The sequence below is a fragment of the Elephas maximus genome, chromosome 5 (assembly GCF_024166365.1).
Source record: "Elephas maximus indicus isolate mEleMax1 chromosome 5, mEleMax1 primary haplotype, whole genome shotgun sequence".
NCBI lineage: Eukaryota > Metazoa > Chordata > Mammalia > Proboscidea > Elephantidae > Elephas > Elephas maximus.
Window position 1 is genome coordinate 53,226,040 of NC_064823.1, and position 21,573 is coordinate 53,247,612.

The window sequence follows — 21,573 nt, forward strand, 5'->3', positions numbered from 1 at the left end:
AAAAGACCTATATGAGCATGTCCAACTGGTTTCTGATGAAAGTGCAGAAGCAGTTTGGTGGAAGAAAGATAGCCTTTTCAACAAGTGGTGTTGTAGTAGGTGGACATTCTTAGACAAAAATATAACTTTGACCTAAATCTCACACTTTATACAAAAATTAACTCAGTGTATCATGGATGTAAATGTAAAATGTAACTTTTTAACCTTTAGTAAAAATCATAGGAGCAAATCCTAGGGCTAGGCAAAGATTTTGTAGACTTAACACCAAAAGCATGATTCATAAAAGGAAAAGCTGAAAAATTTCATTAAAATTACAAGTTTGCTCTGTGAAAGACCCTATTATGAGGATGAAAAGACAAGCTACAAGGTGGGAGAAAATATTTACAGATACATATCTGACTAAGGACTGGCATTTGGAAGATATAAAGAACACCCAAAACTTACCAGAAAAAAATCTAATTAGAACATAGGCAAAAGACATTCCACTGAAGACAATATACAGATGGTAAGTAAATACATGAAAATATTAACATCATTAGCCATTATAGAAATCCAAAGTAAAACTAAAATGAGGTATCACTACATACCTATCAGAGTAAGTAAACTAAAAATAGTGACAACACCAAATGCTGGTGTGGACGCAGAGAAACTGGATTACTCATACATTGCTGGGGGAATGTAAAATGACACAGCCACTTTAATAAAACAGTGTGGTAGTTTCTTTAAAAAAAAAAAAGTATGAAATTACACTCCCGGAGAAATTAAAATTTATGTTTACACAGAAGCCCATACATGGATGTGTATAGCAATTTTATTCATAATAACCCAAAACTAGAAACAAGCTAGGTATTTTTCAAAGGATGAATGGTTAAACAGTGATATATCTATACCATGGAATAAGACTCAGCAATATTAAGGAATGAACTTTAGCATAGGTAACAACCTGTAACAATACCCAGACAAATACACTGATTGAAGAAAGCCAGCCCTAAAGGGTTTGATTCTGTTTATATAACATCTTTGAAATGACAGTGTTACAGAAATGGAGAATAGATTCATGGTTGTCAGAGGCTAAGGAGGGTAAAGGAAAAAGAATTGGATATGGCTATAAAAGGCGATGGAAACCCTGGTGGCAGAGTGGTTAAGTGCTACGGCTGCTAACCAAAGGGTTGGACCGTTCAAATCCGCCAGGTGCTCCTTGGAAACTCCATGGGGCAGTTGTACTCTGTTCTATAGGGTTGCTATGAGTCGGAATCGACTTGACGGTGCTGGGTTTGGTTTTTTTTTTTTTTTTGGTTATAAAAGGGCAACATGAGGGATGTTTGTGGTGGTGATAGGAATAGTCTGCATCTTGAATGTACGGATGTCAATGTCTTGGTTCTGATATTGCACTATGATTTTGCAAGATGTTAATCCTGAGGGAGATTGAGTAAAGGGTACGGGGATCTTCTGTATTATTTCTTAAACAACTGCATGTGACTCTACAACCCTCTCAAAATTTAAAAACAAATGAAAAATAAATGAAGTGGAAAGTACCTTTTGATGAAATAAGTGAGAATGAGGTAGGTAAGACTTTGAATATCAAAATAAATTTAAGACTTAATTCTTTAGATAAAAAAGAACTGACAAAAGTTCTTAATTATGGCAGTAGGACAAAGTACGTGAGTAGAGAATTATTCTAGTCACAGTTTATAAAATAGTCTTACGTACACAATTTTGGAATATGACTAGTATTTCACAAATATCTTCTGAAATATCTTAATGTTGAGAAATTACTTTTGAAAAAGGAAAATAGAATTGAGGTTGCCTATAGGCGGTTACCATGAGTCAGAATCGACCCAACGGCAGTGGGTTTTTAATGGGATCAGAAGAAAGGAGTCCCTGGGTGATGCAAAATGGTTAATACACTCCTTGCTAACTGAAAAGTTGAAGGTTCTAGTCCACCCAGAGATGCCTCTCCAGAAAGGCCTGGTGATGTACTTCCAAAAAATCAAGCATTGAAAACCCTGTGGAGCACAGTTCTACTCTGACACACATGGGGTCTCCATGAGTTGGAACCGACTCAACTGGTGGTGGTATGGTGATCAGAAGAAAAGTTCCAAAGTATCTGCATATAATTAATTCCAGTGTAATACTTAATCATCTAAATACACTTATCTAATGAGCATCTCTTCGTTTGCACAGTACCTATGGCAGCCACCACATGAAATCCAAAAAGCATTTAAAAATATCCCATATTGCAAGAAATTTACGATCTAGTTTAAGAAGCAAGCTGTACTTCTGAAAGGATTGATGATTTGGAAGTGTGAGATGAGGATAGGGCAGTTCTTCCTTTGAGTTTCAAAGCATTACTACTGTTGTAAACTGCCTAAGGAGATATCCTGGTAACTGTGTATCATTGCCTCTTGGCCGTGGGGCTATGAGATGGGAACTATAGTTTCTTATGAGTAATTATCAAGGAAGTAGCAAAATAATACAGGAAAATTAGGGACTATCTGTATTCATTCAACAATGAATTCAGACTTTATGCTGGTTGCTCAGGGTATTGCCATTAAAACATATACCCAGTCCCTACTCTCAATGGAGTTTATAGTTTTAAAGGGAATAAATTTTTCAGGAGTAGAATGAAAGAATAATTAGTGTGGACTGAAGTAAGTGGGGAAAAAAAAAAAAAAGGATTTTTGGTGTATGTTTCATAGAGTAGTGAGAAGAAATTATGCTTAAAAGAATTTGACTCTGAACAAATAATTTAACCTTTTTGCCTTCAGTAACTTTTATCTGTAAAGTGGAGGTAATAATGGATAATATAATAAGGTCTTGGGCACAGAGATTGGCAGTTAATAAAAAAAATAAGTACTCAATAAATGATTGATACTACTCTTACTGTTGTTTTTAATGACCTTGACGAATGGCTAGATTAGGGTACTCAACAAAGGAGGAAGCAGGATTTTAGGGGATGAAGCACAATATTAAGAAAGACAAAATTGACATTACTTTGTTATCAAGGCAGTAGGGATACTTGCCCATCTAGTATATATATTAAAAAAAAATTCTACTAGGAGGTAATAATAAGTGAAATTGAAAGAAATGCATAATATTCTTATAAGAAATTATTACTGTTTTACTAATTAACATGACATAGCTTTTATATGGGCCGTTCTTTTATAATATAAAAACTTTGCTTATCAACTTTTATTCATTACTTTTTCAGAGATTGGAAACGCTTATGCTGTTTTAAGCAATCCAGAAAAACGAAAACAGTATGACCTCACAGGCAATGAAGAACAAGGATGTAATCACCAAAACAATGGCAGATTTAATTTCCACAGAGGCTGTGAAGCTGATATAACTCCAGAAGACTTGTTTAATATATTCTTCGGTGGTGGGTTTCCTCCAGGTACTTTAGTATTAAATTTTATGAAGCTAGAGATTCTCATATCCAATTAGGGTATTCAGAGATTGATCTATTTTTTCCCTATATTTTTTCTAGTGTTACGATCCTGTGATGATTTTTCGTGAAGATAGGAGAAAGGTGTTATGGTCATTACCTTTACTATAGCCTCCTCTTTTCCTAGAACAATTTTTAATTAAAAATAAAAAAAAGGGTACAGCTATTCTGTATTTTATATAAGCCTGAAGACAGGGCATGTAAGTGGGAAATCCAATAACGCTGTCTTAGGTAAGTGCTATTACAATTATGGAGACCCTGGTGGTGTACTGCTTAAGTGCTAGGGCTGCTAGCCAAAAGGTCAGAAGTTCAAATCCACCAGGTGCTCCTTGGAAACTCTACAGGGCAGTTCTACTCTGTCCTATAGGGTCGTTATGAGTCGGAATTGACTCGACAGCAATGGGTTTGGTTTTTTTTTTTTTGGTTATTACAATTGTGAGAAGTATCCTATATCCTGGAAGACTATTTCACATGGCTTCTGAAGAGATTTTTGCATATATTTTGTTAATGACGTTGTTGTTGTTCTTAGGTGCCTTCGAATCAGTTCTGACTCATAGTGACCCCACATACAACAGAATGAAACACTGCCCGGTCCTGCACCATCCACACAGTCATTGTTATGCTTGAGCCCGTTGTTGCAGCCACTGTATCAATCCATCTCATTGAGGGTCTTCCTCTTTTTCGCTGACTCTCTACTTTACCAAGCATGATGTCATTCTAGAGGGACCAAACCCTCCTGAAAACATGTCCAAAGTATATGAGACATAGTCTTGACATTCCAGTGCAGTGTGTCTCTTGATTTCTTGACTGCTGCTTCCATGGGTGTTGGTTATGGATCCAAGTAAAATGAAATCCTTCACAACGTCAGTCTTTTCTCCATTTATCATGGTGTTGCTTATTGTCCCGTTTGTGAGGATTTTTGTTTCCTTTATGTTGTGGTATAATCCATACAGAAGGCTGTGATCTTTGATCTTCATCAGTAAGCGCTTCAAGTCCTCTTCACTTTCAGCAAGCAAGGTTATGTTATCTGCATAATGCAGGTCGTTATTGAGTCTTCCTCCAATCCTGATGTCACGTTCTTCTTCACATAGTCTAGCTTCTTGTATTATTTCCTTAGCATACAGATGGAATACGTACGGTGAAAGGATACAACCTTGACACATGCCTTTCCTGACTTTCAACCATGTAGTATCCCCTTATTCTCAAAACACTGCCTCTTGATCTATGTACAGGTTTCTCATGAGCACAGTTAATTATAGATTATTAATTTGGATGTTTTTGGAGGGTCTTCTGTCTATTGAAATAGTAAAAAGTTTGAGTCACAGGTTACCTATAGAGTAAGCTTCTTATTAATTTAAAAAAAAATTTATTGTGCTTTAAGTGAAAGTTTACAAATCAAGTCAATCTCTCATACAAATATTTATATACTCCTTGCTTTTTTTTTTTTTTTAATACTCCTAATGAGACAGCACACTCCTTCTCTCCACCTTGTATTTCCGTGTCCATTCAGCCAGCTTCTGTCCCCGTCTGCCTTCTCATCTCCCCTCCAGACACCAGCTGCCCAAATCGTCTCATGTGTCTACTTGATCCAAGAAGCTCATTCCTCACTAGTATCATTTTCTACGTTATAGTCCATTCTAATCTCTCTCTGAAGAGTTGGCTTTGGGAGTGGTTCCTGTCTTGGACTAATAGAAGTTCTGGGGACCACGACCTCTGGGGTCCTTCTAGTCTCAGTCAGACCCTTAAGCCTGGTCTTTTTATGAGAAATTGAGGTCTGCATCCCACTGTTCTCCTGCTCTATCAGGGATTCTCTGTTGTGTTCCCTGTCAGGGCAGTCATTGGCTGTAGCCAGGCACCATCTAGTTCTTCTGGTCTCAGGCTGATGTAGTTTCTGATTTATGTGGCCCTTTTTTGTCTCTTGGGCTCATAATTACCTTGTGTCTTTAGTGTTCTTCATTCTCCTTTGATCCAGGTGGGTTGAGAACAATTGATGCATCTTCGATGGCTGCTTGCTGGCATTTAAGACCCCAGGTGCCACTCTCCAAAGTGTGATGCAGAATGTTTTCTTAATATATTTTATTATGCCAATTGACCTAGATATCCCCTGAAACCATTGTCCCCAAACCCCTGCCCCTGCTATGCTGGCCTTTGAAGCATTCAGTTTATTCAGGAAACTCCTTTGCTTTTGGTTTAATCCAGTTGTGCTGACCTCTCCTGTACTGTGTGCTGTCTTTCTCTTCACCTCCAATAGTTCCTGTCTACTATCTTCACCACTATCTAGTGAATACCCGTCACCCTCCCTCCTGCCCACTCTCCTAACCATCGAAGAATATTTTCTTCCCTGTTTAAAATATTTTTTGAGTTCTTATAATACTGTTCTCATACAATATTTGTCCTTTTGCAATTGACTAATTTCACTCAGCATAATGCCTTCCAGATTTCTGCATGTTATGAAATGTTTCACATATTCATCATTGTTCTTTGTTGATGCATAGTATTCAGTTGTGCGAATATACCATAATTTATCTATCCATTCATCCTCTGATGGGCACCTCGGTTGCTTCCATCTTTTTGCTATTATAAACAGTGCTACAGTGAACATGGGTGTGCATATATCGGTTTGTGTAAAGGCTCTTATTTCTCTAGGATATATTCCAAGGAGTGGGATTGCTGGATCATATAGTAGTTCTATTTCTAGCTTTTTAAGGATGTGCCAAAGCAATTTCCAAAGTGGTTGTACCAATTTACATTCCCAGCAGCAGTGTATAAGTGTTCCAGTCTCTCCACAGCCTCTCCAACATTTATTATTTTGTGTTTTTTGGATTAATGCCAGCCTTGTTGGAGTGAGATGGAATCATTGTAGTTTTGATTTGCATTTCTGTAACGGCTAATGAGTTTCTTCGTGTATCTGTTAGCTACGTGAATGTCTTCTTTAATGAAGTGCCCGTTCATAATCTTTTGCCCATTTTTTAATTAGGTTATTTGTTGTTGAGTTTTTGCAGTATCATGTAGATTTTAGAGATCAGACGCTGGTCAGAAATGTCATAACTAAAACCTTTTCCCATTCTGTACATAATCTTTTTACTCTTTTGGTGAAGTCTTTGGATGAGCATAGGTGTTTGATTTTTAGGAGCTCCCAGTTATCTGGTTTCTCTTCTGGTTTGTGCATTCTTAGTAATGTTTTGTAAACTGTTTATGTGATGTATTATGGCCACTAGCATTGTCCCTATTTTTTCTTCCATGACCTTTATTGTTTTAGATTTTATATTTAGGTCTTTGGTCCATTTTGAATTTGTTTTTGTGCATGGTGTGAGGTATGGGTCTTGTTTCATTTTTTTACAGATGGATATCCAGTTATGGTAGCACCATTTGTTAAAGAGACTGTCTTTTCCCCATTTAACTGACTTTGGGCCTTTGTCAAATATCAGCTGCTCATATGTGGATGGACATATGTCTGGATTCTTAATTCCATCCTTTTCCATGTTCTCAAGTACCTTTAGTAGTAGTGGTGTGAACTCTTCTCTGAATGCTTGGTAGAACTCTGCAGTGAAACTCTCTGGGCCAAGACTTTCTTTTGTTGGGAGTTTTTTGATTACCTTTTCAATCTCTTGTTGTGGGTCTATTTAGTTGTTTTACCTCTGTGTTAGTTTAGGTAGGTAGTGAATTTCTAGAAATTTATCCATTTCTTCTAGGTTTTCAGATTTATTAGAATATAATTTTTTGTAGTAATTTGACATGATTCTTTTTATTTCCATTGGGTTTGTTGTGATATTGCCAATCTCATTTCTTATTTGGGTTATTTGCTTCCTCTCCTGTTTCTCTTTTTTCAGTTTGGCCAGTGGTTCATCAATTTTGTTAATTTTTTCAAAGAACCAGTTTTTGATCTTGTTAACTCTTTTCAATTGTTTTTCTGTTGTCTATTTCATTTAATTCTTCTCTAATTTTTATTATTTGCTTTTTTCTAGTGCCTGAGGGTTTCTTTTGTTGCTCACTTTCTATTTGTTCAAGTTGTAGGGATAATTCTTTCATTTTGGCCCTTCTTTTTGGATGTGTGCATTTATTAATGTAAATTGACCTTTGAGCACTGCTTTCTCTGTGTTCCAAAGGTTCTGATAGGAAGTGTTTTCATTCTCATTGGATTCTATGAATTTCTTTATTCCATCCTTATTGTCTTCTACAACGCATTCATTTTTGAGCAGGGTATTATTCAATTTCTATGTGTTTGATTTCTTTTCCCTGCTTTTTCTGTTACTGATTTCTACTTTTATGGCCTTACGTTCAGAGAAGAAACTATGTAATATTTTGATGTTTTGGACTCTGTTAAGGCTTGCTTTATGACCTAATACGTGGTCTATTCTAGAGAATGTTCCATGTGTGCTGGAAAAGAAAGTGTACTTGGCTGCTGTTGGGTGGAGTGTTCTGTATATATCTATGAGATCGAGTTGACTGATTTTGGCATTTAGATCTTCTGTGTCTTTATTGAGCTTCTTTCTGGTTGTTCTGTCCTTCACCAAAAGTGGTATGTTGAAGTCTCCTACTATTACTGTGGAGCTGTATCCCACTTTTCCGTGCTGCTAGACTTTGTTTTATGTATCTTGCAGCCCTGTCATTGGGTGCATAAATATATAATATGGTTATATCCGCCTGGTGTATTGACCCTTTAATCATTATATGCTGTCCTTACTTATCCTTTGTGGTAGATTTAGCTTTAAAGTCTGTTTTGTCAGAAATTAATATTGCCACCTCTGCTCTTTTTTGATTGTTGTTTGCTTCATAAATTTTTTTCCATCTTTTGAGTTTTAGTTTGATTGTGTCTCTAAGTCTAAGGTGTGTCTCTTGTAGACAGCATATAGACAGATTGTGTTTTTTAATCCATTCTGTCACTCTCTGCTTCTTTATTGCTGCATTTAATCCATTTACATTCAGAGTAATTATGAATAGGTATGAGTTTTTTTTTTTTTTTTTAAAAACTCATACCTATTAGTGTGTCATTTTGATGACTTTTTTGTGTGTGTTTTGAGTTTCTTTTTCCCACTTAATTTTTTGTGCTGAGTAGTTTATTGTCTTTTTTCTCTTATTCGTTGTTGTTGATTTTCTTTTTGCTGAGTCTATTTCATTCTTGTATTCTATTTTGATGAGTAGAATTGTTAGTCTTCTTTCTGATTACCTTAATATTTACTCTGATTTTTCTAAGTTTAAACCTAACTTTTATTTCTTTATATCGTCTTGACTTCCTCTCTGTATGAAAGATCAATGACATTTCTTTGTCCCTCTATATTGTTTTAATGTTGTCTTCTTTTACATAACGGCAACCCCTCTTGGGTTGATATTTGATATTACTGATTTTCTAACCAGAATACTCCCTTTAGTATTTCTTGTAGTTTTCATTTGGTTTTTACAAATTCCCTAGACTTCTGTTCATCTGGAAATGTCCTAACTTCGCCTTCATATTTCAGAGACAGTTTTGCTGGATATATTATTCTTGATTGGTAATTTTTTTCTTTCAGTGCTTTATATAAGTCATCCCATTGCCTTATTGCCTGCGTGGTTTCTGCTGAGTAGTCTGAGTTTATTCTTATTGATTGTCCTTTGTAAGTGACTTTTCATTTATCCCTAGCCACTCTTAAAATTCTGTCTTTAGCTTTGATTTTCACACGTTTAATTATAATACGCCTTGGTGACTTTCTTTAGAGATCTACCTTATATGGAGTTCGATGAGCATCTTGGATAAATATCTTCCCATTTTTCATGATACAGGGAAGTTTTCTGCCAACAAACCTTCAACAATTCTCTCTGTATTTTCTGATATCCCTCCCTGTTCTGGTACGGCAATCGCTCATAGGTTATTTCTCTTGATAAAGGCCCACATGATTCTTCCTTTTTTAAAATTGTCTGATTTTTGTTCACATACATTGGTGCCAAGTGTTTTATCTCCAGTTTCACTAATTCTGCCTTCCACTTCCTCAGTTCTGCTCCTCTGACTTTGTATTAGGTTGTCTTATTCTGTAATTTTATTGTCAATCTTCCGAATTTCCTACTGCTGTCTCTCTCTGGATTCTTGCAGCTTATTAAATTTTTCAGTATGTTCTTGAATAACCTTTTTAATGTTTTCAGCTGCTTTATGTGTGTGTTCCCTGGCTTGTTCTGCATTTTGCATGATCTCATTCCTGATGTCTTGAAGAGTTCTGTATATTAATCTTTTGTATTCTGCATCTGGTATTTCCAGGAAATCATTTTCATCTGGAAGATTCCTTCAATCTTTGTTTTGAGAGTTTGTTGACATGATCATGGTCTGTTTCTTTATGTGGTGCGACTGTTTCTCTGAGCAAACTATAAGTTATTGTGTTGGTTTATTTAATGTTTGCTTTCTGTATCCTAGTTTCTTTGTTTTGTGTTGATATGCCCAAATAGGCTACTTGAGTGAGCTAGCTTGATTACTTGTGACTTTGAAGCTCTCGCATCCTGTCACCAGATGGCTAGAGCTGTTACCAGGTATATTAGCCTAGGAATCCATTCACTTTTCTCATATGGATTCAGCTCAGATGTGCAGGTAATTGGTCATCAAGTGTGTGGTACAGGCTCTGTCCTACAGTCTTAGAGGAGCAGGGGTGATTGGTGTAGGTACAGATATCTGGTTGCAGCAGGGGTGTCACACTGTGAACAAGGTGGGGGGCTAACAACCATCCCTCAAGTGTCTGTGAGGAAAGCACGCCCTTGTTCCCTAGAACGCACAGTTGGGTGGGTTCTGCATCTGGATTATGGGAACCCAGTGCTTTTGTTTTAAGGACTTGGAGGTACCACTTATCCTTGTACCTCTGCTGTGGGTGGCTAGGTGTCATGTGCAGAGCCACCAGTCCTTAAGTCCCTGATGTGGATAGGTGAGGTCCTTGTTTAATAGGCAAAGTGGTGTCAAACATCAAAAACCCACCTCTCCACTGCACAGCTGAAACAGTTGCAGAGTGCCAATAAGCTCCTATTCTCCTGAAATGGGCCCACAGAGGTCCATACAGGGGCGAAAGGTATTCAAAGTCTGTGGACCGTTTGTGTTGGACATGAGCCACTTCTGTCCTGAGCTCCCCCGCTTAGTGGAGCTGGCAGATTATCTTTTCCCCCAATTGTGAATTTATTTGTTTCCAAGGCTGGGAGAATGGCTCAAGGTGCACAGCGGGAGCTATGTCAAAAAAAAAAAAAAAAAAAAACGCATTGCCGTCGAGTCAGGTCTGACTTGTAGTGACCCTATAGGACAGAGTAAAACTGCCCCACGGAGTTTCCAAGCAGTGCCTGGTGGATTTGAACTGCCGACCCTTTGGTTAGCAGCCATAGCGGGAAATCAACAGCCACTGAAGCCAGCTTGGGGGTTGTGGGCATGGTAAAATAAACACAAGTACTTAGCTTTTGTCGAGAGTGCTGTTTTTCCCTGGTTCCGGAGGTGTGAGTAGACTGTGCGGCTTGCTGTATCTCCCTGAGGAAACCACGTCCCAAACGCTACCGCCAGCCCCGCCATGGTCACTTCAGGGGATTGTGCCTGAGGGGCACTGGTTCTTGCCGAGTCAGATCTGGCAACTCCTCGCTGCTTCGGAAACATCACTCCCTCCCTATGCCACTCAGTCCGATTTCCTAACTTTGCTTTTGATGTTCAGGGCTCCTAGCTTGTCATATATATATTCGTTTCACTTGTTTTTTCGGGTCTTCATTGTAAGAGGGATCATCAGAAATGTCTGACTACTCCGCCATCTTGGCCTTGCCTCTTTATTACTTATAAGACAGAAATAATTATTTGAATTAGGCTACCAAGTGAACAAGGGGCCATATTTTGCCCATTCCAAAGAAAGTGATCCAAAAGAATGCAGAAATTATTAAACAATATCATTAATATCACGTACAGGTAAAATTTTGCTGAAGATAATTCAAATGTGGTTGCAGCAGTACATCCACAGGGAACTGCCAGAAATTCAAGCCAGATTCAGAACAAGATGTGGAACCAGGGATATCATTGCTGATGCCATGGATCTTGACTGAAAGCAGAGAATACCAGAAAGATGTTTACCTGTGTTTTATTGACTATGCAAAAGCATTCAACTGTGTGGATTATAACAGTTTATGGATAACATTGTGAAGAATGGTAATTCCAGAACACTTAATTGTGCTTGTACAGAACCTGTACATAGTCCAAGTTTCAGTCATTTGAACAGAACAAAGGGATAGTGCTTGTTTTAAAATCAGGAAATGCATGTGTCAGGGTTGTATCCTTCCACTGTACCTTTTTAGTTTGTATGCTGATCAAATAATTTGAGAACCTGGACTATATGAAGAGGAGTGGGTCGAAGTGGGGCATCAGGATTGGAGAAGATTCATTGACAACCTGCAACCTGCAATATGCAGATGACATAGAGTTGCTTGCTGAAACCAAAGAGCACTTAACTGATGAAGATTGAAGACCACAGCCTTCAGTATGGATTACACCTAAACATAAAGCAAAAAACTGGACCAATAAGCAACATCATGATAAACAGAAAAGATTGAAGTTGTCAAGGATTTCATTTTACTTAGATCAACAGTAAGCACCCATGGAAACAGCAGTCAAGAAATCTAAGGACTTATTTCACTGGGCAGATCTGCTGCAAAAGACCTCTTTAAAGTGTTGAAAAGCAAAGATGTCACTTTGAGAACTACGGTACACCTGACCCAAGCCATGGTATTTTCATTTGTCTCATATGCATGTGAAAACTAGACAGTGAATATGGAAGACCAAAGAAGTGATAACTTTGAATTATAATGTTGGCAAAGAATATTGAATATACCAATATTCAACAAATTTGTCTTAGAAGAAGTACAGCCAGAATGCTCCTTAGAAGGAAGGATGGCAAGACTTGGTCTCTTATACTTTGGACATGTTATCAGGAGGGACCTGAAGGACTTCATGCTTGGCCAAGTACGGGGTCTGCAAATGAGAGGAAGACCCTCAACGAGATGGATTGACACAGTGGCTGCACCGATGGGCTCAAGCACAGCAACAATTGTGAGGATGGTGCCCGACCAGGCAGGGTTTTGTTATGTTGTACATAGGGTTGCTATGAGTCAGAACCAACTAGATGGCACCTAACAGCAAAACAATAACCAAGAGGAAACACTGTAGCTAAATGAAAAGATTTTATAGTAGCAGCATAAGTATTATTGAACTCTATTATGTTTATTTGGATGGAAATTAATTTTCTCTAATTAAACTTGTAACTGTAATCTTGTTTATATTTATTTAAGGTACTAAATTAAACACTTTATTCAAAAGTAGAAGAATCTTAATGAATGCAGTAATAGAATTTGGCCTGGTAGGCGTCTCTTAATATTACTGAGAAGGAATGTGGGCATTGATAGGGCATTTAGTAAAACATTCTTAATGGAAGGGGGATGTGTAGATACAAATCAATGACTAAAAATATAAACTGTATTTTGACATATTAGAATACATAATTTCTGCTCAGAAAACTTATTAAAACTAGTAGTTTTGCCTGAAAATATTCTAGCAACAATCAAATCTTTCAGGTAATAGTGAATTTGGCTTCTAAAGGTTGATTTATGGGCTCCTTTTCACAGTTAAGTGCTCCACTACTAGCCAAAGAGTCAGTGGCTCAAACCCACCTAAAAGTGCCTGGGAAGACAGGCCTGGCAGTCTGCTTTCAAAAGGTCACAGCTTTGAAAATCCTAGGGAGCAGTTCTATTCTGTACACTGGGGGTCACCATAAGTCAGAGTCGGCTCAGTGGCAACTAACAAGAACAACAACAAGCAGTTGATTTGCAGTTCTTATGTTAGTTATAGCAGTTTATCTTGTCAGTGGTAGCCATTGCTGCTTGGTCGCAGTGTCTGAAAACAACTTGAATGTTCATCAGTAAAAGAAAGTTTGAATAAAGGGTGGTATACCCCTTATTGTTGTTGTTGTTAGGTGCTGTCAAGTCAGTTCCCACGCAAAGGTATTTCCGGTAGATGAGTCGTTGGTCTTGCAAAATTCTATCATGCGATTCCCCGTGTTATTTCTATCACCAAGACCATGTTTTTAAACTACTGAGCCTTCTCCTTTGTTTCAGACTTCGGCATTCCAGTCACTAGTAATTAGCAATGCATCTTGATTGCACGTTTGATCAATTTCAGACTGCAGAAGTTGGTAAAAATCTTCAGTTTCTTCATCTTTGGCATTAGTGGTTGGTGCATAAATTTGAATAATAGTCATATTAACTGGTCTTCCTTGTAGGCATATGGATATTAACCTATCACTGGCAGCATTGTAATTCTGAATAGATCTTGAGATGTTCTTTTTGGTGATGTATGTGACGCCATTCCTGGTCAGTTTGTCATTCCTGGCCTTATACCATATGATTGTCCAAGTCAAAATGGCCAATACCAGCCCATTTCAGCTCACTACTGCCTAGGATATTGATCTTCAAGCGTTCCATTTCATTTTTGACAACTTCCAATTTTTCTTGATTCATACTTAGTTATTCCTCATTTTGATTATTAATGGATGTTTGCAGCTGTTTCTTCTAATTCTGAGTGACGCCACATCAGCTAACGAAAGTCCCAAAAGCTTTACATGTTTTGAGCACGTGCCAACCTGTGGAGCTCACCTTCTGGCGCTATATCAGTATTCCGCTGCTATCCATAATGTTTTCACTGGCCTGTATTTTCAGAAGTAGATCACCAGGTCCTTATTCCCAGTCTGTCTCAGTCTGGAAGCTCCGCTGAATCCTGTCCACCATGGTTGATCCTGCTGGTATATGAAATACTGGTGGCATAGCTTCCAGCATCAAAGCAACATGCATGCCACCACAGTACACAAACTGACAAACAAGCGGTGGTAAAGCTTTCAGGCACACCCGTACCATAGTGTATTGTACAGCTATTTTTAAAAAATGAGCTGAAGCTCTTATCTTTGATTTATAGGGATGTTTGTGATGCGTTGTTAAGTGCAAAAAGCAAAATTTCAGATCGATGATCTGACATTGGTGAAAAAATCAACCAAAACAAAGTCCCTCTAAGTATGCAGCATTAGGGAGGAACTCTTATTCATGTTTTCATAAAGGAAAAGGAATGTCTACCTTATTTTAAGTAAGAGAAAGTCGTGGAAGAATTATTTCTGTTTCTGTCTGTCCTTCCCTCAAATAAAAAGAGGGAAATAACACTCACTACTCAAAATTAACAGACATGATTTTTGTAATTAAAAAAATTAAAGAAACATGATAAAATATAGTTCTCTGATCATAATCTCTGTAATACTACTTTTAATTTTATAGGTAGTGTACATTCATTTTCAAATGGACGAGCTGCTTATAGCCATCAACATCAGCATCGACACAGTGGACATGAAAGAGAAGAAGAAAGAGGAGATGTATGTTTATAATACAATTAGAAATTGTAAAATGGCGTATTTCAGTTCAGGAAAAGCAATTAGAGTTGTCTGACAATAGACTAAATTGTTTTAGGAAGTAATGTTTTTTTGTTATCAGAGGTATTTAATAGAGACTAAAAAATCCCTTAGGATTATGTGGGAGCGGGGGTAGAGATGAGAGTGGGGGTTGGTTAGACAATATGACCCCTTCAAATTTGGTATGTGTGATTCTAATGAAGATACACCTGCAGCATGCATGTTTAAAGGCTCTCTTTTTAGTTCTAAAGAATTTAGACTTAATAATGAAAAACTCTGTTTTATAGGGTCCCTAATGGGTAATGGTTTAATGAAAAACTTAAATTAGAAGTAACTTCTCTTGTTTTAATGCAGTTATACCTAATTGTATATAGCAACTAAACTACTTGAAGTGTCAAGGTAAATGAAAAGAGCCTTAGACTAGAAATTAAAAGGCCTGGGCCCTAGCCCTGCCACTCACCAGTTCTTATGACCCACCACCACATCCAAGGAAAATTAATTGTGCGACCTTCTTCATATCAATAGTCTGTGTGCAAGAAAGAAAGTTTCCTTATTTGTAAAGTGAGATCAAACTATATCCGTGTTTTCCGAATCAGAATCTCCGGATGAAGATCCTGGAGAGCTGTATTTTTAAGAAGGATCTTGAGGAGATTGGTTCTTTCAGGCAGGTTTGAAAGCACTAAATCAGATGATCTCTAATGTCCTTTCTGCCTCTCAAAACCTGTAACAACTTTTGAATTATTGACAACTATAATTATATTACAATTTGTTATTCTTTGATTATTTTTATAGGGTGGTTTTTCTGTGTTTATCCAGCTGATGCCTATTATTGTACTGATCCTCGTGTCACTGTTAAGCCAGCTGATGGTCTCCAACCCTCCTTATTCCTTATATCCCAGATCGTAAGTAGCTAAGAAAACCTTTATAAAAATGAGTTGTTGCTGTTTCTTACCTCGCTTCCTTTAAAGGGCCTAGTGCTGTTTTACACTTTTAAGTATGAAATCTCTTGTTCCTGTAAGTGTACCAGGTTAACAAACTGATTTAAAAATCTCACTCTAATTTTTAAAATAGTTATTCAAGTGATAAATTTGGATTGTGTTGTTAATTTACATTTCTACTGTGGGTAAGGACAGAGGTGCTATATTCAAACTCCATAGCAATTTAACATGATAGGTAGTGTGTTGACATTGAAGACAAAAAAATACTTTAAAAGACAAAAGTATTTTAAAAGTAGAACTAGAATAACGATTGAATTTACATAGGTTTGCATCATTAAAGGAGAAATGGCTTTACTCTTCTGCTTGTAAAATATTGATTAAATCAAAGCTGGTGTTATTTCTTTGTTATATGAAGTATTGTTTTCACAATATATTTTATATAAGAGATCAAGATATAAAGTAAATGTAATCTTAGCATCTATTCTAGACAACTTTAGTGTAATACAGTGAACATTAAAAAGCTTTGTCATATTGCTGGTAATTTTACAGTAGTAAAAACACATTGATCTAAAAATAAGAAATAACTTCCAGGTAAGATTTTTAGTAAATGACAATTGAGATAGCTTTATAAGAACATAGTGTATTAAAATGTAACATTATTGCTCTTGTATGACATGATATGGTGGCTTTAGGTAATTGAGATAGTGTAAATAAATTACTAAGGAACCCTAGTGGCACAATGGTTAAGAGCTTGGCTGCTAACCAAAAGGTCATCAGTTTGAACCCACCAGCAACTTCTCGGGAGAAAATACCTGATGATGTGCTCCTGTAAAGATTACAGCCTTGGATACCCTATGGGGCAGTTCTACTCTGTCCTGTAGGGTCGTTATGAGTCAGAATCGACTCAACGACGCACAACAACAACAAACATATTACCATAAATATTAACTTTTTACTACCTTTTTAGCTTGGTTTATAGTAAGTAACGTATCAGAATGTCCAATTTTAATTAAAAAATAATGATCATGTATCTCTTTTATAGTGGGTCAGGACAGACCATTAAAATGAAGACAGAAAACTTGGGTGTCATTTATTATGTCAACAAGGACTTTAAAAATGAATATAAAGGAGTGTTGTTACAAAAAGTAGAAAAGAATGTCGAAGAAGATTATGTGACTAATATTCGAAACAATTGCTGGAAAGAACGCCAACAAAGTAAGTCTATCAAGTGTTTAACATTTTAAAACTTAGTGTCTTGGAATTGCTTATTATAGATTTCCCTGCTCAGGAAATGATTTGGAATTCCCTGGCACATAATAGCGTTCAATAGCGTTCAATGAGGTAATTACGTTTTATACACATATGGCCTAACATAGTATTTGGTTGTGTTATTGTTGTTGCTATCAATAAATATTTGGTTGAATGATAAGTGAATAATACCAAATTCCATTGTATTTAAGATGTCAATTGTAAGATAACATTATTTTATATACCACTAAGAAAGGAAGAAAGGCTGGCACGTGAATTCTGATATGTCATAAAGTTTAAGATATACATTCTGTTTCATAGTTGTGGGAAAATGTGCCTCAATGAAATAGAATATTTTGAAATTAATTTTTCGTCTTTTTTCTCTTGGTTATCTACTGGTGAATAATCTGCTTTTGTCTCATATCTAATCTGGTATTTCCCTCAGTTAATAATATTACTAAGTTTGAGGCTATTTATTACTTAGCTTTAACATTTACACTTAATGTACTATGAGTTTTGTTGACATTTCCTTTTTCTATATTTACATTGTACATAGAGAAGCATTTGGGAACATTTAATCAATTCACTTAACTTTTTCCAGCCTCAGTTTCTTTAAAAGCTTTTAAAAACTCAGATTCTATAAAAAGGTTGACCATAAGAACCTGCTGAGATGATGTATATGAACAGAGTATGCCATGGTTCTTGTTTTTGTGTTTGGTGCTATGAATAATAATGTAGACCACATAGTGTAATGGTTAGGAGCACTGACTTTGGAATTAGAGAGACTAAAGTTGAATCCTAGCTCTGAATCCCATCTTTAAGTGATTTGGGCCAAATACTCTAACCTCTGTGGGTTTATTTCCTGATATATAAAATGAGTAATGTTAATGAGTGGGAGGAAAAAATAGTAACTGTCATTTATATGATGCCCAGGTGGCACATTGGTTAAGACCTCAGCTGCTAACCAAAAAGGCCGGCAGTTCAAATCAACTTGACAGCAAGGGGTTTGGTTTTTGGTATTATATAATGCCTCTTGTTCCAGTCACTGTCCCAAGCACTTTATATGTATTAATTCATTCAGTCTTCATAACAACTCTGTGAGATTATTATATCTATCTCACAGTTGAAGAAACAAAGAAAGCTTAGTAACTTGCCCGAGGTCATAGAGATAGTCTGTGATTCAAACAGACAGTTTGTCTCCAGAATCCTGGCTCCTAACCACTGTACCCTACAGTCTTCTCAATAATACCTAACTTTATGGATTTTTTGTGAAAATTAAATTAGGTAATAAAATTAAAGTGCTTCATACATAGTAATGCTCAGAAAATGGTAGCAATCATCCTCTTCGTCTCTCCTTCTCTAGGGAAAATTTGATAAAACATAACCTTTGTATACTTCAAAGAGAGTTCTTAACCTCTCTGGTCTTGGTTTCTTCATTTATATAATGGCAGTTAGAGGAGATGTGACCTTCTTGGCTTCTGACTCTCTGAGTCTATGAAATCAGTCTGTTCTCTATAACGAGAGGGTTACATTACCGGAATGGTTTTCAACCTGGAGTGATTTTCCCCCTGCAAAAGACATTTTTGTTTGTCAGCACAAGAGGAGGGTAGTGTTTGTTACTAGTATCTAGCGGAAAGAGGCCAGGACTGCTATGAAGCATCCTACAATGCACAGGACAGTCTCTCTCCACCCCCAGCAAAGAATTATCCAACTCAAAATGCCAGTAGTGGTAAGGTTGAGAAACCATACACTAGACAAAGATCTTAAGAACGGTAAACACCAGATTTCATTTTTTTTTTTTATCTCTATTGTTATACACAGTAAGGGCATTGGTGTTTCAGTGGTAGAATTCTCACCTCCTATTATGCAGGAGACTGAATTAGATTCCCAGCCAGTCCACCTCATGTGCAGCCACCACCATCTGTCATTGGAGGGTTGCTTGTTGCTGTGATGCTGGATAGATTTCAGCAGAGCTTCCAGACTAAGGAACTAGGAAGAAAGGCCTGGCAATCTACTTACAAACAGCCAGTGAAAACTGTGGATCACAATGATCCAGTCTGCAGCCAATCATGGGGATGGCACAGGACTTGGCAGCATTTAGTTCCATTGTTATGGGGTCACCATGAGTTTAGAAAAACTTGATGGCAGCTAACAACTTTGGCCCATCATGGGCATATAGTAAATATTTGATATATATAATGAACATTTGACTGAATGACATTATTAAATTCATATAAATGAATATATGGAAGACCTGATTATTTTGTTTAAAAGGAATGGCTAGTACATTAAATATATATATTTTAAAATACAAATTCTAGCCTCAGCCAAATATGAGTAGTTTTTGGATTACGCCTACTTACACTTTATTAACTTGAATAATTGGGAATTGACTGTATAAATGGGAAGAAGAAAGGAAAAGATATTAATGTTTATTGAAGGTAATGTAATGGTTAAGTGTAGGCTTTCGGACTGCCTCATATAATAAGATCCTGGCTCCACCAATGCATGACCGAGGGCAAGTTATGTAACTTCTTTAAATCAGTTTTCTTATCATTAAAATATGGACAATAATAGCACTTAGTATAATGCCTAGCACCAGTAAGTGTTCAATATTATTATTTATTATAGTTATAATTAGTTTTTATTGCATACCTACCATGAACTAAGTGTTTTTGCCTGGCACAATCAAGTTTAATCTTTTATCAGTCTGGCAACATAGATATTAATAGGTTCATGGACTCTTCAACCCTTGTTTTCTGTCCACTATACCAAGCTGCCTACAGCTATATTGTATACATTTATATGTATGTCTTTTAAAGTTCCAGGCAGAAGTTTTAGCCAATTCTGTTTTTAACATCATTCATCTGTAAAACAACTTGTTTGTAATTGTCTATAATATCAAAGAAACAAGAGACAAAACTGTTCGAGATTAAAGAGACATGACAATTAAATGTAATGTATAATCCTGAATTAGATCCTGGATGGGGGGGAAATTGCTGTAAAAGACATGATTTGGAAAAATTGGTGGAATTTGAATATGGACTGTGTATTAGATAATGGTATTATTATTGTCATTAGATTTCCTGAATTAGGTAATTGTATTGTAGTTATATAAGAGAACGCCCTTGTTCTTAGAAAAGACATGCTGATTAGGGATGAAAGGTCATGATGTCTACAGTTTACTCTGAGATTGTTCCACAAAATAATAACAATAACCACAATCACACTAATAACAACCACCTTTATTGTAGATAGATCTAAAGCAAATTTGACCAAATGTGAAGAATTAGTCAATCAAGTAAAGGGTTTTAGAGTGTTCATTGTGGTGGTGAAATGAGTTCTTTTATGTGGCCTTTTTTTTTTTTTTTGACTTAATTCTTTGGAAAAACAGCTTGAGAGAGTCCTTCCCCACCCCCCACCCCCCCACCCACCCCCGCCAAGACCTGAAAATTTACCTTTGCCCTAGTTCTTTGAAGAAGCAACTTGTGTGTGTGTTGGGGTTGGGGGGTCCCAAGTTGTTTTCTGTTTGTTACCGGGAATTCTCCAGGTTGATTGACATTTCCTGGGTAAGCTGTAAACAACTTTATGGTTCTTTTTACCTGGCCAGGGCTTCAGTCTGCACTGTGGTTGATCTGTTTTATACACCTTGCAGGGATTGGTCGATTTGCTATTCAAATAGTGGCTTGAAGATCTACCCAATAGGATTGAGTGACTTGCTGTTCATAGAGGGGATCAGTCAGTTTGTGGTCCTGCTGGGAAGGCCAAGCCTTGAAATTGACAAGGAGTTTGCTTATATAAGCGGCCAACCCTACAAAAGTTTTTCAAAGAGAGAAAAAGTAGAGAAAGAGGGAAGGTAAGGAACCTGTTAAAAGAGCTGTAATATGGATCAAGGGCCATAACATTGAAGATGGCAAAAGGCCAGAAAGAGGCCCTGCGGCACAGCCAGCAGTGACAGGCCCGGAAGGGGCCCTGCAGCAGAGTTGGCGGTGATGGCAGAAAGGTGCTGCTAGGAGAGCAGCCGCAAAGCAAGGTGCTACACTGGCCACAAGCTGGGCCAATTAACAGCAGAAAAGTTGATGGTGGGGAGGCCAAAGGCAGACAGCACAGCTGAGAAGCTTGTACAGCCAAGAGAAGGGCCTGTTTGCTTGCATGACAGAGCGGCTAAGAGACCTGTTCTTGTTAGAAGCCATCCCGCACTGAAAGGAGGGATGTGCTCTCCATACCTGGGGAGCTTTCCAGATCTCGCCAGTGTACTTTTTGATCCTGATCCTGAGTTGTTCCCATTAATTCCAAGTTGATCCTGATCCCAGGTTGTAGCCTGTTACTTATCTAATAAACCACATAACTTTGAGTATGGCTTGTGAGTTCTGTGTCCATTGCATTGAATTATTGAACCCAACTGAGAAGTAGAGACTGCCGTGGGGGAAGGAGGGAATGACCTCCACCTCACAGGAACTAGCTTTGTGCTGATCCTGATTCTAATCCCTCGAGAATTTAAACTATTCCTTTTGCTACATTACGG

At 37.2% G+C, this 21,573-nt stretch overlaps 1 protein-coding gene and 1 long non-coding RNA gene across 6 annotated transcripts in view; one reads left to right on the top strand and one right to left on the bottom strand.

The window, feature by feature from the left end:
• The window catches only part of DNAJB14 (DnaJ heat shock protein family (Hsp40) member B14), a 64,132-nt gene that overhangs the window by 33,298 nt on the left and 9,261 nt on the right, over window positions 1-21,573 (top strand). For 2 of the 5 annotated variants that reach the window (XM_049885642.1, XM_049885647.1), the window contains 4 exons: window positions 3,212-3,397; window positions 14,732-14,826; window positions 15,655-15,764; window positions 16,843-17,015. In XM_049885642.1, coding sequence (XP_049741599.1) covers window positions 3,212-3,397; window positions 14,732-14,826; window positions 15,655-15,764; window positions 16,843-17,015 — 564 coding nt within the window. Of the gene's footprint in view, window positions 1-3,211; window positions 3,398-13,528; window positions 13,606-14,731; window positions 14,827-15,654; window positions 15,765-16,842; window positions 17,016-21,573 lie in introns of those variants that run through there. The other 3 variants (XM_049885643.1, XR_007517624.1, XM_049885646.1) reach the window with 3 other exon arrangements.
• The window catches only part of LOC126076933 (uncharacterized), a 63,958-nt gene that overhangs the window by 24,611 nt on the left and 17,774 nt on the right, over window positions 1-21,573 (bottom strand). The gene's annotated exons all lie outside the window — the stretch shown is intronic.